This window comes from Geotrypetes seraphini, chromosome 2 (assembly GCF_902459505.1).
Source record: "Geotrypetes seraphini chromosome 2, aGeoSer1.1, whole genome shotgun sequence".
Taxonomy (NCBI): domain Eukaryota; kingdom Metazoa; phylum Chordata; class Amphibia; order Gymnophiona; family Dermophiidae; genus Geotrypetes; species Geotrypetes seraphini.
The window spans coordinates 40,781,828-40,797,736 of record NC_047085.1 but is presented as its reverse complement, the minus strand read 5'-3'; the positions used below and the strand labels follow the sequence as shown (position 1 = coordinate 40,797,736).

General features: G+C 40.2%; 1 protein-coding gene across 9 annotated transcripts in view; it reads right to left on the bottom strand.

Annotated features, from left to right (window-relative positions):
- The window catches only part of MTSS1 (MTSS I-BAR domain containing 1), a 359,179-nt gene that overhangs the window by 82,400 nt on the left and 260,870 nt on the right, over positions 1 to 15,909 (bottom strand). For all 9 annotated transcript variants that reach the window (XM_033932873.1, XM_033932871.1, XM_033932872.1 and 6 more), the window contains exons 5-6: positions 9,594 to 9,685; positions 3,843 to 3,917 (exon numbers count right to left, since the gene is read on the bottom strand). In XM_033932873.1, coding sequence (XP_033788764.1) covers positions 3,843 to 3,917; positions 9,594 to 9,685 — 167 coding nt within the window. The remainder of the gene's footprint in view (positions 1 to 3,842; positions 3,918 to 9,593; positions 9,686 to 15,909) is intronic.

Here is a 15,909-nt window from a genome sequence, read left to right as displayed (position 1 = left end):
CTTTAACAAAGCAATAAAAACATACGTCAACCAAAATTCCCGTCCACAACCGACAGATTAGAAAGAAACGTATATTGATACAAGATCCTCGATCTGTGTCCCATTAGGATAAAAACTTGTATTGAAAACTGTAACTATGACCAATTTAACCTGTAAACTGTATATTATGGATATTGGTATCAACTCATTCAATTTTTCTATACTGTTCTCCCAGGAGAGCTTAGAACGGTTTTTACATGAGTTTATTCAGGTACTCAAGCATTTTTCCCTGTCTGTCCCGGTGGGCTCACAATCTATCTAATGTAGCTGGGGCAATGGGGGGATTAAGTGACTTGCCCAGGGTCACAAGGAGCAGCACAGGGTTTGATCCCACAACCTCAGGGTGCTGAGGCTGTAGCTTTAACCACTGCACCACTCTAGAAATCAAAATGTAGTCAAAGTGAGCCAAGTATAGGAGGACAATCAAGCCATTGTGACATCACTGCTGAGGTTGGCTCTTAGGCAGTGATGGAATGAGGCATTATGATGTCACAATACCAGCTCTGGTTATCAGAGGATGAAACTTTTCACACTATTTATTTACTCAATTTTCTATACTGTTCTGCCAGGGCAGCTCAGAATGGTTTTACATGAATTTATTCAGGTACTCAAGCATTTTCCCCTGTCTGTCCCGGCGGGCTCACAATCTATCTAATGTACCTGGGGCAATGTGTCGAGTTAGAATAAACTTGTAATGGACAAAAGCTTGTATTATTAACTATGGCAAATCGAGACCTGTTAACCTTATATTATGTATGCTAGCCTGTAACCCGCTCTGAGCTCTTTGGGAAAGACAGGATAGAAAATGAAAGAAATAAATAAAGCCCAGGACATAGCATATATTTCCCTTCCCTCTGCTACCTTCCCCCCCACATTCAACCACAGAGCAGAGGGCTGACAGTAACCTGGCAATTGAGGAAGAAATACACAAATAACAAAATAAAAATATCCTTTTCATAAGGGTACAACATAGCATCAAACCTGATATACACTTCTCCCTCCGGATTCGCGGGGGATAGGGGCAGAGCCAGACCGCGAATGGTGAAATACTGAGAATATCTTCTGGTCTGGCTCTGACCCACCCCCGCCTCCCTCTTGCCTTCCCCCCCCCCCCCCCCCCGGCATCCCAGCCTTACCTGGTGGTCTAGCGGGCTTTTGGGGCAGAAGCGATCTTCCTACGCTCCTGCCCCGTGCAGATCGCCAATAGGAAATAGCTGCCATGAGTTCCCGTAGTCTCTCGAGACTATGATGGGAACTACCCACAGACATTTCCTATTGGCGATCTACAGGGGTCAGGAGAGTAGGAAGATTGCTCCTGCCTCAAAAGCCCGCTAGACCACCAGGTAAGGCCGGGACACCGGGGGGAAGGCTAAACTGTGTTTTTTCCCCTTTTTTTCCCCCTCCCCAAAAAATCACGAATATGTGAAATCGCGATTGCTGAAACCGCAAATGGGGAGGGGGAAGTGTATAGGAATATGAAAGGAAAAAATGGATCATTAGACGCGGAAGAATTTAAATAGCCTCAAGAATTTGAAATGGATTGTTTCAGCAGGCTTTTTTGGCCTTTCAGCTATTCATGGTCACTCCTGAACACATCGCAGAGATTAAAGCAGCGCCAGGAATGTTTGCTTCCTACATCAGGTGCCCTTGCACGAGCCATTAGAGGAACACAACAATGTATAACACACACTTGTAACAACACCGTCTACAATTACTAGAGACGTGCATTCATTTGAAACAATGGAAGTGACAATGCTATTTCTCATGCCGTTTCAAAGCCAGAACAGAAATTAAAACTAGAGAATGACGCGATGACAAAATTCATCACCATTCCCATCCCCATGGATAACAGCAGGAAACGATACTGTGTCAGTCTTTAGTGTCTGGCTCAACCTCAGTCCTTCCACACCAGCATTCTTGAATGCAACGCTTGAGCGTTGGTGGTTGCGATTCTTCCTTCTCTCCCTAAAGAATGACATAGGGATGGTTTCCTGAAGTTATCCACGGGAACGGTGATGAATTTTGTCACAGTGTCATTCTCTAATTAAACCCCCCAAATTTTGATTTTTTTTTTTTCCCTGTCTTATCAATTGAGTCCACCGTTACTCAAATAGTGCAACTTATTATTCAGTAGGGCATTTTATCATACAATAGTGAACGCTAGCGACATTTCTCTGGGAACCAAAGCCACTGGTGGGCAAAAGACCGATGAAGGTAAAGTCTGCGTTATTATCATGTGCTACAAGTGAGGGTGCTGTGTACCGGAAAGGGGGGGGGGGGGGGGAGGAAATATCTTAATGTTGAAATTAGCAAATTAACCTTTTAATTGGCAGATGGTGAAATGGCTGCTTTATAAAACTTGAACGAGAGCAACGGTGCCAAGTATTGGAGATGCAGATCTCCCATAAGAGCCATAGAAAACACATGTTGCTTCTGAGCAACAATGCCAAATAAAGGGTTAAATACTGTTAACAATAGTTTTGGTTTCATCATATATTGTTCCAAGACTGTCATATTTTACTGCCTATGGGGTCCTTTTACTAAGGTGAACTAACAGACTTGTGAAGTGCTAATGATTAGTGCACACTAAGGGCTAGATTCACTAACCTCCTTTCCGTGTCTGATCCGTTCCTGATTGCATGCAGGCTGACAAATTCACTAAAGGCCTGCATGCAAATGGGGACAATCGTTGGCACGTCCCCCATCCACTACACGGATCGTTAAAGAGCGATCCTTGAGCATGCGCAGACCATCTTCCTTACCTGTAGATGGTCTGCGTATGCTCTCAGTAGGAAAGATTTTTGTTTTTTTGCAAGCCCATGGTTTTAACCCGCTTTAAGCCTGCGGGTTAAAACCAAGGGCTTGCACTGCAGGGAAGGGCAAGAGAGTCAGGGCAGCAGGAGAGATTCGGGCCTGAGAGCAGGAGATCGGGGCAGGCACTTATCAGGGCTGAGGGCAGAGAAGAAGGGCGGAAGGCAGGAGAATCAGAGCAGAGAGCAGGGCGGCAGGCAGGAGAATCAGGGCAGAGAGCAGAAAGGCCAGAGCAGGAGAATCGGGTTTTTTAGCATAAGAGACTGGTCCTCACCAGTCGCTAGTTTTTTGATCAGCCAGCCAGTTGATAAGTTTAGTGAATCGCATCTTTTCTGCTTTGCATGCCGATTCCCCTCATTTGCATGCATGGATCGGGACTGGATTGGAGGAGAGGTTAGTGAATCGGTTTGGAGGGAAATTGGATCGCAAAGGGCTCAGTTTGCTTACTGAATCTAGCCCTAAATGCTAAGATGCCCTTAGGAAAATAATGGTCACCTTGAGCATTTAGCATGTGCTAAATCAGTTAGCTTACCTTAGTAATAGGACCCCTATATGTGCTTGGCATGATGGCAAATTGCAAACCAGTGTTTAATCTTGAATTACTGTGACCTGAACCGAGTGACAGGTGCAGCTCTGGCCAACATTTTGGGCAGACTGTGTAACAAAAAAAAAATAAAATAAAATAAGATGGGAAACTAAACAAAACAAAACTTTTGGACTGTAGACCTCTAATAGTTACTACTCAGCATTTGCATGATAGCTTGAACATAATTAAATGCTAGAAAGCGATTTACTCCTCCCATTACATAAAGGGAATCTCATGCAGCGAGGACCCAGGGTTGGCAACACCGCAGCACTGTTAAAACTAACAGACCACATAAAAAGGTATTTTGTGCTCAGAGGGGATTTTGCATTTGTAACATTAAGCGTACAAATTGCAGTTTTTGGGAACAGGCCCCTTTCATACATCATAGGTGAACATCTCAAATTACCTTTTTTAGCCTTCTTCTGTAGTTTTAGGGTATCTGATGATTTCTTTTTGATCTCCTGTCGTGCCTTTTTGTATTCTACAAAACAAAAAGTATCCATAAACATACACAGTGCATCAGTTAGCCTTCCTGCCATAAAATACCTTGTAGGTGCAGTCTATCTACACTACTAGATTTAACATGACAAGACATTAATTAACAGCGAGGTGGCTTCTGTTGGTTCGAAAGATGGCTTCATGATAGATCCAAGGCCAAGTCCTATGGCACAGGAGGCTTTCTGAATTCTTGGTCTGACATGAACAGAAGTCTTTCATCCACTGAGAAATGACTGAACAATGTGAAACTGGAAATTTGTCAATAGGAATACAATAGGCTGAAAGTGTACTCAGACAAGAGGATGTTTACAATCCCAGAATAATTTATGATATTTGGAGGACAATGAATGGAACTGTGACCATTTATGAAACACCAGGTAGAAACTCTATTCCAGTTAAAGGCTTAATAAGTACTTCTGGTTTTATTGCTGTGATCATAACAATTTAAACGCCATTGGTAAACCGAGGATGGAAATTAAATACTGCTCAATTTCCAAACATCCAGACATGGCGATTCAATAGCTAAATGTAGAAGAAAGCTTTTTTCTTTGTTAACAGCAATGGAAATATTTGAAATCTACATGGAAGAACTGTAAAACTTTCTGAGAAGAGGAAGCCAGTTCTAATAAGGTGAAAATGTTCTGTTGCCCAGGTCAGCCAGGGATGAGAAAGCTGCAGAGACATCATTCACACTCAGGGGGAGCTGTGAATCCATTGGAAGCTCATGGCTATCAGGCCCTGAAGAAAAGCCATGTCCATTTACTTGGGTATGTGTTGGGAGATCCAAAAGGCAGGTGAAAAGATTTTCATGTAGTGAGAACTAAGGCTCATTTTGTCAGTTTCCCACATTCCCCATTCTGGCCACAACTGAGCTGAAAGAAAGAGTAAGAGAGAACTTCTAGGTCAAAAAGAAGGGTACCTTATTCAGGCATGATCTTTCAAGGACAAGACAAAATGGACATAGTCCCAATAAGGGACATAGTCCCAATAAGGAAAATAAAACATGAAGCCCAGAATGGTTTTAAAACCAAAGAATTAGCCATCATCATTAGACAGGGAGCAATACTCTCTAGTGAACCAAAGTCTAATTGCTCTTACTCTCAAAAAGAATTTTCAACCATTTCCTAGCTAATTCACATGATTTTAAGATCATACCTACTGTTTTCCCTCAGCCATTTTTCACAATTAGCACTAAACCAGAAAAAGCCCATAGCAAATATCTTCATCATATGAAGATCACTGGATCAGCTGAGAGAAGGTTGGAAGATTAGAGGAGTCTGCATAATATTTTAAGGAAAAAGTCTACTCTGATACATCGCTCACCACCATATTGCAGGGTATAGGAGGAAGGCTTGCCAAACCACATAGCATTTGAATGAACCCATAATTTTGTGGTTTACAAATACTCATATTTAAATTACCGTAAATGAATTTCCTCAAACTAGTCTAATAGTGTTTGCAGAGACTAAAGGTGACTACTACTACTAATTATTATTTCCATAGCACTGTACAGAGTCACGAAGACGACAGTCCAATCTAAACCTACAAGACAAACAAGTCCATGGATACAGTTAAGGGGCTGGCTAGGTTGGTAGGCAGTGGGGAATGGGGTTATGGATTGAAGGCTATATTGAAAAGATAGGTTTTCAGTCTGCTTTTAAACAAGGGAAGGGCCATGGCGGACAAACTCAGATAGTTTATACTAGGCATAGGTGGCAGCTAGATGAAAGGAACGAAGTCTAAAATTGGCAGCGGAGGAGAAGGGTATAGCTGTCATCCATTACTCCGGTTCGTTCTGTCAAGAAAAGACAGACTCGATCAGCCCCAAACTGGTATGATTCCGAGTTGCTAGAAATGAAACGTGCTTTACGGCCATTAGAACGATTATGGCATAATTCTGGGAAAAACGAAGATAAAGCAAAATGGCGTTCGGGTGTTCAAAATTAATAAAAAGAAAATTAAAGAAAAGACAACTATATTATTCTGCCATAACAGGAACTAAAGTATTAAATCCAAAAGAATTGTTCGGGCTGGTTAATTCTTTATGCGATGTAACTCATTCAAAGCAGACAGCTGAACATTCATCTGAGGAACTCGCACAATACTTTAGTAGTGAAGTACATAACTTGAGATAAATATGTATAGGGCCAGACCTCATAGATCCTATGATAATAAATAATACAGAAGAGAGGGTTTTAGCTGAACTAAATTGGACAGAATTTTAAAATCCTAATTGGGATAATTTTGACAAATTATTCAATAAATAGGCAAACTCATTTTGCCCCTTGGACAAATGACCCCTATTTTGAAAGTTACTCCTTTAAAATTTCAAAAAGACATTTTTGATTGGGTCACTCTACTACTACATAAAGGGATATTTCCCACGGAGTTGGGACATATAATAATTACACCTATAGTCAAAAATCCCAAAGAACCTGTCACATTCATCAGTAATTACAGGCCCATAGCTGTTATTCCCCTCTTAATTAAACTAATGGAAGGCCTGGTAGATATCGAATTGACCGAATATCTTGAACAATATAGTATATTACACAAGATTCAATCGGGATTCCGTTCCTGTCATAGTACAGAGACAGTTCTCACATCTCTTCTCGACCATCTTTATCAGCTATTCAGTAAAGGAATGAGTGTCATGATTTTACAATTAGACCTCAGCAGCACTTTTGATATAGTTGATCACAATATTTTATTAAAACATATGGACTCTGTAGGGATTTCAGGGTATGTTCTTAAATGGTTCAGTGGTTTTTTTAATTTGCAAACCTATCAAGTTTGTTTTAATGATTCTTATTCCTGTAAATGGAAAAACTTTATGTGGAATCCCTCAGGGATTGCCACTACCTTCCTCTCTTTTAAATTCAAATTTTATAGCTATGCAGACGACAACAATAGTCATCCCTATCATTTCCTTATCATCAGAGGCCTTGCAAATTCTAATGGCTATTATGGAAACCGTGGAAACCTGGATGAGAGATTTTAAATTAAAAGAAAACAACATTTTTTTTGGCCTCTCCCAATAACAAAATTCAAGAAGATAATTTAATATTGAATGATAATTAATCATCCTATTATCCCGAAATTAAAATTCTAGGTATTCTTGTAGATCGCAATTTGACTTTAGTTGCTCATACGAATGCTGTGAAAGCTTAGGACAATCAGAGCATATTTTGATTTTCCTGCATTTAGACTTCTTGTTCAGTCCTTGATTCTGAGTTTGTTGGACTACTGTAATATTATTTATTTAGCCTCTCATAAAAGGAATATCAAAAGACTGCAGCTTCTCCAGAATAAGGCTGTTCGACTGATTTTTAAGTTGAAAAATTCAGAGCATGTGACAAAGTATTACCAGATGTTGCATTGGCTTCCAGTTGAGACACAGATACTCTTCAAATTGGGATGCTTCTGTTTTATAATGCTGGCAGGCCTTGACCAAATTATTTCATTTATCATTTCCTTTTCATCAATAGAAAATTAACCCTACGCAAGCATACAACATTTGCATTTCCTTCAGTTAAAGGTTGCATTTATAAGTGCTTTTTCCCAAAAATTTTAGCCTACCAGTTGCATTATGGGAAAGGAATTTTGGTAAACTAATACAGGATTCTAGTTCTTATCAGGTTTTTAGAACAGGCATTGAAGACTTATTGAAGTTTATAATCTGTATGCTTGTATAATTTTCTTATATTACATTATATTACATTACATTACATATTTCTATTCTGCCATTACCTTTCGGTTCAAAGCGGATTACAAAAAGAGTTATGGAAGAAGGGTTACAACGTTAGATCAGAGAAGGTTTCCAAGAGAGGGAAAAGTAGGATCTGGGATTTCTTGAAGAGTATAGTTTTTATTTCCTTTCTGAACATCTTGTAGTCTGAGGTTGTTGTCAATAGGTTGGAGACTTGGTTGTCTATCTTCGCTGCCTGAGTAGCCAGTAGTCCGTTGTATAGTTTTTTGATTGGGGGGGTAAGTGAATGGGGTGTGTGTTTTTCTATGCCTGGTAGAGGTGGTTTGGATGAGGCGGTCGTTTAGGTAGATTGGGCTTTCTCCATTTATAGTTTTAAATAGTATACAGTAGAATTTAAACTGTATTCTTTCCTGGATTGGAAGCCAATGAGAATTGATGAATGCCTCAGTAATGTGATCATGTTTTTTCAATGAATAGACGAGTCTCAGAGCTGTATTCTGAATTGTCTGTAGTTGTTTAATCATTATTGCAGGGCAGGGGAGGTAGAGGATGTTGCAATAGTCTAGGATACTTAAGATTAGAGATTGTACTAGGAGCTGAAATTGTGTTTTTTCGAAGAATTTTCGGACTTGTCTAAGGTTTCTCATAACTGCGAAAGATTTCTGTATTGTTTTGTTAATTTGTGGTTGCATGGTGCAGCCTTTGTCAATAGTCATACCTAGAAGTTTTAGGGTGGTTTGCAAAGGGTAGTTGATAGAGTTGATTTCTAAGTTGGTTATGGTTGGGATTTTGTTATTTTCTAGGAGGATGAATTTAGTTTTGTCTGGGTTGAGTTTCAGTTTGTGGTCTTCCATCCAAGTCATAACTGTAGCTAGAGTTCTGTGTAGTGTGTCTGACATTAAGAGCATTGGTTGGTCAAAAGGAATGAGGATGGTGATGTGATATTATAAACTGCTTTGAACTGAAAGGTACATAAGTGTATATAAGTGTATTTTTATGTTATGTTATGTTTATGGAGCTCCCTAGTAGAGAATGACACAGAGACAAATTTTTCCCTATCCCCACGGGAACTCATTTCTCCGTCCCGTCGAGTTCTTTTCCTGTCCCTGTCCCATTCCTGTAAGCTCCATCCTCATCTACAAGCCTCAGACACTTTAAAATCATAAGTATTCGAGGTTCGTGCGGTTAAAGCAGACAAAACTTGCGGGGATGGGACGGGAAAAATTTGTCCCTATGTCATTCTCTACTTCCTAGCCAGTCAGGTTCTCAGGATATCCAGAATGAATATTCATAAAAGAGATTTGCATATTGTGGATATCCTGAAAACCTGATTGGGTAGGGAGCCCCCAGACAGGTCTGGGAGCCACTGCTAAAACCTGAACTTTCCAGACAAATCAAAGCAATTAAGAGAGCCTGCACTAGGTCTTGCCCATCTTCGCTTTTTCAAGAGTGTTATAAGAACATAAAATCATTCCACTCAAAGACCTGAGAAGTTTTTTGGCGCACCTGTTTTCTTCCAAAGCTTTCTAGCTGTGGATATGGGTCTTGGAGAAAACTGGATACTTTATATATTGTGCTTTCTTTTATTTGACAAAACATATTAAGCCAAAGAGAACATATATGATACATAGGCATTTAAACCAGAGGTCCTTGCTTCCTATGCAGTCTCAAAATTCAGTCATACCTTTAGATCAGAGAATAACACTGCTTGTTCTGAGATATTTAATGCATATGTTCAAAGAATGCTATTAGCACATCTATATATACCCATTAGGTACTTTTATCTAAATAAATCTTTTTCCATCAAAAAAGTCATTTTTGTAAAATTGAAAATGTAGCTTAAAATATATTTTCAATTTTGCATTCAGTTGGAAAAAGCAAAAAAAGCAAGAAAAATACAGATGTGTCAGCCTTATAAGATGTCCTATAACATGTCTGCCCTGAAACTACCTTTTGCGTGGTCTTTATCCAGCTGGTTAGCTACTTTCTTCCATTCTTCCATTTGTTCTTGAAGTGGGTTTATCAGGCAGTCTATTAATGCACTAATTGTTTTACAAAAATACAAAAAGAAAGCGTCAAACCCCACAGAGTGTCAATTATTATTTCCATAAATTATATTAAGCCTTGAGGACATCATCAGTAGCTGGTTTCGTTCTGCCTACATTTTGTCTCATGCTACCCAACATAAAGTCAACAAGCGGCAGCCACTCGTTCACCTCATGCAAAGCCTCAATCACTCTAGCAGAAGCAGGTGAATAATGCATCTGGAGCCCCAGTATCAAGGAAAACCAGAAACACTCCATTGGGGAACACGCACTGAGGTCTCGTCATGCACTCCACAGCAGCTCAAAAGCCTCATGATCTGGTGATAACAGTTAAAAAACAAAGGAGACGAAATCCAGTACACAAGAGCAGAAAGGGCCAGGTCTTCAAATTTAACAGCAACCAACAATGCAATACAAATGAATGAGTCAATCAATCAATCATAAAAACATCTGGCAGGGTCATAGGACGTGTTTAGGCTAAAACGCTTGCATCAGGAGTCTCAAAAAGAAGCGGCCAAAGACAGTGCAGCATCGCTCTGACAGGACTTGGCAGTGCTGCGCCTGTCTTTGGCCTGCTTTTTGGGACTCCTGATGCACTACCTCCAGTGTATGCTAACCTCTCTTATGGATATTCATTAGGGATATCTTGAAAACCAGACTGGTTTAGTGTGTCCCAAGGACTGAGTTGAGAACCCCTTCCTCTGTATTTCCACTAAGAACAAACCTATCCCACCAATACATAATTATCTTGACAGTAATGGGATGTGAATGCGTACACTAAATGTCATATCATAGCCTTGCAAATCGCAATAGTAATGGAGCTTACGAGATAACCAACATTGACCATGATGCTGACATTACGGATCGTGACATGCCTGTCATTGTAATCAAAAGGTCTAGTTGAGACAAAAGAGCCAAAGTTGAGTAGTCTTTTTTTTTATTTTTTTTAAAGTTTTTAGTGTTTGTCATCCAAACAGTGAAAAAGCCTATTCATTTCTGTGGAGATGTGGAATATCACTCAAGACCATAAATTTAGGTAAATATGCCCATCAAACAGTAGAAAAGTACTCAGTGGCATAGTGAGGAGGGGCAGAGGACCCCAGTCACCAATTTGGTGGGGGCACCAGCACCTCTCTTCTCACACTACCCTGGCAATGGAAGGGGGGTCTCTGAAAACCTTCCTACCTCTTCACTGGCAGCGAGAAGGCTACCATAAGGCCTCATCTCTCCTTCTGATGTCACTTCCTGTTTGCGGGACTAGGAAGTGACATCAGAAGAAAGGCAGAGTCAGTGTGAGCAAGGGGTAGGACAGCCCGCTCACTGCAGGTGAAGATTTGAAGAGCTATGGGGTGGAGGGGGCAGCATAGCAGAGTGCATCAATGGTGCACAGCATGGTGATGCTCAATGCCTTTGCTCCAAGAGCCAACTTCCCTTGCTACACCACAGAGTACACAGTGGGTGTTAATGGTTTTCAAATGGAAAGGGCAATAATAAAATATATCAATTGTGGGGCCACTGACATCCAAAAGAAACAAAAAATTGCTATCAGATGTCATGTTGTTTGTCAGGGGCACAGTGGTTGGCAATCTATAAAGATATTGGGGAGACGTGCCCTTGGTGTGTCTTTTGAATCAAAGCCAGAAACCTCAGTCTCTTCAGGAAAAGATTCACTTTACAGTTGTACTCATAAGTTTACATACCCCTGGCAAAATTTGTAAGATGTGTGCCGTTTGTGGAAAATACGAGTGATCCTTCAAAACCGCAAGATTTACATATGTGTAAGTGTCCACACACCTTTCCTTTTATATTTGTAGCTTTTTAATTTTTTTTATAAAAAATTAGGGAAAAGGAGTTGCTGTACAACGAGAGGCTAGAGAAACTGGGCCTCTTCGCCCTTGAAAAGAGAAGACAGAGGGGACATGATCGAAACATTCAAGATATTGAAGGGAATTGACTTAATAGAGAAAGAGAGATTGCTCACCCTCTCCAAGGTGAAGAGAATGAGAGGAAACTCGCTAAAGTTGGAAGGGAAAAGATTCCATACAAACGTAAGGAAGTTTTTCTTCACCTACTGGACCAGAACATACGCAAGTAAGGCTAGACTGAAATAGGGAACTAGTCTTTGTCCTAAGGGCCGCCGTGTGAGCGGACTGCTGGGCACGAAGGACCATTGGTCTGACCCAGCAGCAGCAAATCTTATGTTCTTATGCTCTTAGGATTTCAGAAAACCAAACCTCAGACCATGAAGAATCTTGTTTGTAGGTTAAACTGGTTCCATTTTCATTCATCGGTCCTAAAATCCTCATACAACTTTATTAATAAATTTTAGCTTGTTTATTACTGCATTTTAAAAAATAAAATTTTTCAATTCACAGCCATTTTCTATGATTTATTTCTAAATTGCACTTATTTATATGTAAATCTTGCTGGTTTGTGAGGTGCATATGTTGTTTTTACCAGCAGCCATTTTTTTGCTGTGTAAGTTTTGATCTTTCAAAACATCATTCTTTAATTTAGGAATATTGGTCAGGTGAATCTATCATTATAGAATTGTGTTTGTCCTTTCGTAACATAAAAATTGAGCCCACATAGATTGCTCTGATCAAAAGTTTACATATGCTTGATTGTTTAGGCTGATAACAGACAGAAACATAGAAACATGAACGCAGATAAAAGGCCAAATGGCCATCTAGTCTGCCTATCCACAGTAACCATTATCTCTTTCTCACTCTGAGAGATCCCACGTGCCTATCCCAGGCCCTTTTGAATTCAGACACAGTCTCTGTTTCCACCACCTCTTCCGGGAGACTGTTCCACTCATCTAATCTAATCCTTAGGTTTGTATACCGCATCATCTACACGTTTGTAGAGCTCGGCGCGGTTTACAGTAGAAGAAATAGGAAGGAACTACAACAGAGGGTTAGAGGTAGAAGTGTGAAGAAAATTTAGAGGACTTGGGATGCCAAGATAAGAGAGTTTCCTTGATTCCTAATTTGGAGGGAGACTTACATTTTTTGAGAAAAACCAGATTTTCAGATGCTTGCGGAAGATTTGGAGAGAGCTCAAGTTCCGAAGAGGGAAGGTAAGGTAAAAAAGTAAAAAAGTAGTTCCTCAGATTATTCCAGAGCCTATCACCTCTTAACTTCTTCCTATGCCCTCTCATTGCAGAGTTTCCTTTCAAATAAGAGATTCGATTCAAGCACATTTATATTATGTAGGTATTTAAACGACTATCATATCTCCCCTCTCCCGCCTTTCCTCCAAAGTATACAGATTGAGATCTTTAAATCTGTCTCCATACGCCTTATCACGAAGACCACACACCATGTTAGTAGCCTTCCTCTGGACCGATTCCATCCCTTCTGTGTCTTTTTGAAGGTGCGGCCTTCTAAATATTCTAAATGAGGTCTCACCAGAGTCTTATACAGAGGCATCAGTACCTCCTTTTTGCTACTGGCCATTCCTCTCCCTATCCATAGGTTGAAATGGCAATGAAGGGTAAGTATCCACTCCTGTGCCTTGTTAGATTATAAATAGTCAATGAGTTTCTTAGCTCTTGAGAAACCCTTGTGCATTTTATCTAGGCGCTGCACTGAATTTGCTGGTTACTGAAACATGGGAAAGCAAAGGAAGTGTCAAATGATCTGCGAGCAAAAGTAGTTCAACTTTATAAATCAAAAGGAGGACATAAAAAGATTACCAAATATTTGAAAATGCCAATTGGTACTGTTCAAACTCTGATTAAGAAGTGGAAAATTATAGGTTCTGTTAATACGAAGCTACGGTCAGAAAGATTTCAGACACTACTGCTGGGAAACTTTATAGTGATGCAAAGAAAAACCCCACAAGCAACTAATATCGAAATACAGGCTTCTCTGAAACAAAGTGGCATAGTTTACTTGAACAAAAAAAGGCTACATGGTAGAGTTGGCAGAAAAAAGCCGTTGTTACACCACCATAAAATAGCCTACTTACAATACACCAATCAGCACCTAGAGAAGCCTCAAAACATCTTGAACAAAATAATTTGGAGTGATGAGACCAAAATTGAACTTTATGATCACAAACAAACTTTATGTTTGGAGAGGAGTCAACAAGGTCTATGAATAGCAGCACCCCGTCCCTACCATGAAGCATGAAGATAGATCTCTTCTGCTTTAGGGTTAGGGGGGTGATGGCAGGATGAATGCAGCATCTTTATCACAAAATATTGGAGGGGAATTTGCATTCATTAGACAGAAAGCTGTACCTGGACTTTCCAACATGACAATGATCTGAAACATAAGGTCAAGTTGACCCTTCAATGGCTGCAGCAGAAAAAAAGTGAAGGTTCTGGAATGGCCATCCTAGTCTCCTGATCTTAATATCATTGAACCACTGTGGGGATAACTCAAACATGCAGTTCATGCTAGACAACCAAAGACTGTACAGGATTTGGAGGCTTTTTGCAAGAATTAGCTCCTTGGCCACAAGGGAATATAAAGGGCCTTATTCCCAACTATCAGAAAAGACTGCAAGTCATCACTGATGTGAAAGGGAGCAATATAAGATATTACGAATTAAAGGCATACAGTCTTTAGAACAGGACCATTTTGTTATTTCCTTTATTGCTATGGCCATTTAAGGATTGTGCTATTCTGTGTTTTATAATGGTTTAATCTGAAACACATTAAAAGTAAAAGATATGTGTTTTCTTTGATAATTCGTTTTCCAGAAATGGTACACATCTTAGACAAATTCTGCTGGGGTATGTAAACTTATGAGCACAACAGTAAGGAGAACATAGAAATAGCCCCACTGAGTCAGACCAATGGTCCAACCAGTCCAGTAGCCTGTCCTCACGGAGGCCAATCCAGGTCACTAGTACCTGGTCAAAACCCAGAGTAGCAACATTCCATGCTACTGATCCAGGGCAAGCAGTGGCTTTCCCCATGTCTGTCTCAATAACAGACTATGGACTTTTCCTCCAGGAAATTTTCCAAACCTTTCTTAAAACCAGCTACGCTAGACGCTCTTACCACAACCTCTGGCAATGCGTTCCAGAGCTTAACTATTCTGAGTGAATTTTTTTCCTCCTATTGGTTTTAAAAGTATTTCCCTGTAACTTCATTGAGTGTCCCCCTAGTCTTTGTAATTTTTTCATGGAGTGAAAAATCGATCCACTTGTACCCATTCTACTCCACTCAGGATTTTGTAGACTTCAATCATATCTCCCCTCAGCCATCTCTTTTCCAAGCTGAAGAGCCCTAACCTTTTTAGTTGTTCCTCATATGAGAGGAGTTCCATCCCCTTTACCATCTTGGTTGCTCTTCTTTGAACCTTTTCTAGTGCCGCTATATCTTTCTTAAAATAAGGAGCCCTAGTGACTAGTAAGAGGCCTCTCCATTTCACTACAGGTTGTCACCCTCTCATCTGGTTATAAGGCTGAATATAAATGTCTTCTCTAAGCAAGGGGACAATTAATATGGCCAATATAGCAAACAATAAAACATTCAACAGTACAAAATCCAGCTGCAAAAACAATGTAGAACAATTCTCAAGACAAGCCCAAGAAACCACTGCCAAGTATCTATGGTAGCAGGTGGCCCGCTGTTATATCACACTGAAAGAGAAGCATGTAACTGTATGAACATTGTCCATTTATGAAGGCTCATTTCCCACATGTCAAACATAGTAGAGAATGACACGGTGACAAAATTCATCACCGTTCCCGTCCCCGCGGATAACCGCGGGAAGCCATCTTCATGTCATTCTTTAAGGAGAGAGGGAAGAATCGGAGTACAAATGGCCACAACCACTGACCCTCAAGCTTTGCTGTGAAGAATGCTGGTGTAGAAGGACTGAGTTTGAAATAGACACTAGAAAATGGCATGGGATTATTTCCCGCAGTTATCCGCGGGGATGGAAACGGTGATGAGTTTTGCCACCGTGTCATTCTCTAAAACAGGGGTGCCCACACTTTTTGGGCTTGCGAGCTACTTTTTAAATGACCAAGTCAAAATGATCTACCAACAATAAAATTTAAAAAAACACAAAGCACACTGTATGCATAGAAAATGTTAATCATCATTCCTATTCCAGGGTTTTTCAAAGAGGTCAAAGCAGATGACTCTAAGCACTATCACCTCAGTAACAACCATACAAAAATAGACAAATATACCCCCTCCCTTTTTACTAAACCACGATAGCAGTTTTTAGCGCAGGGAGCTGCGCTGAATGCC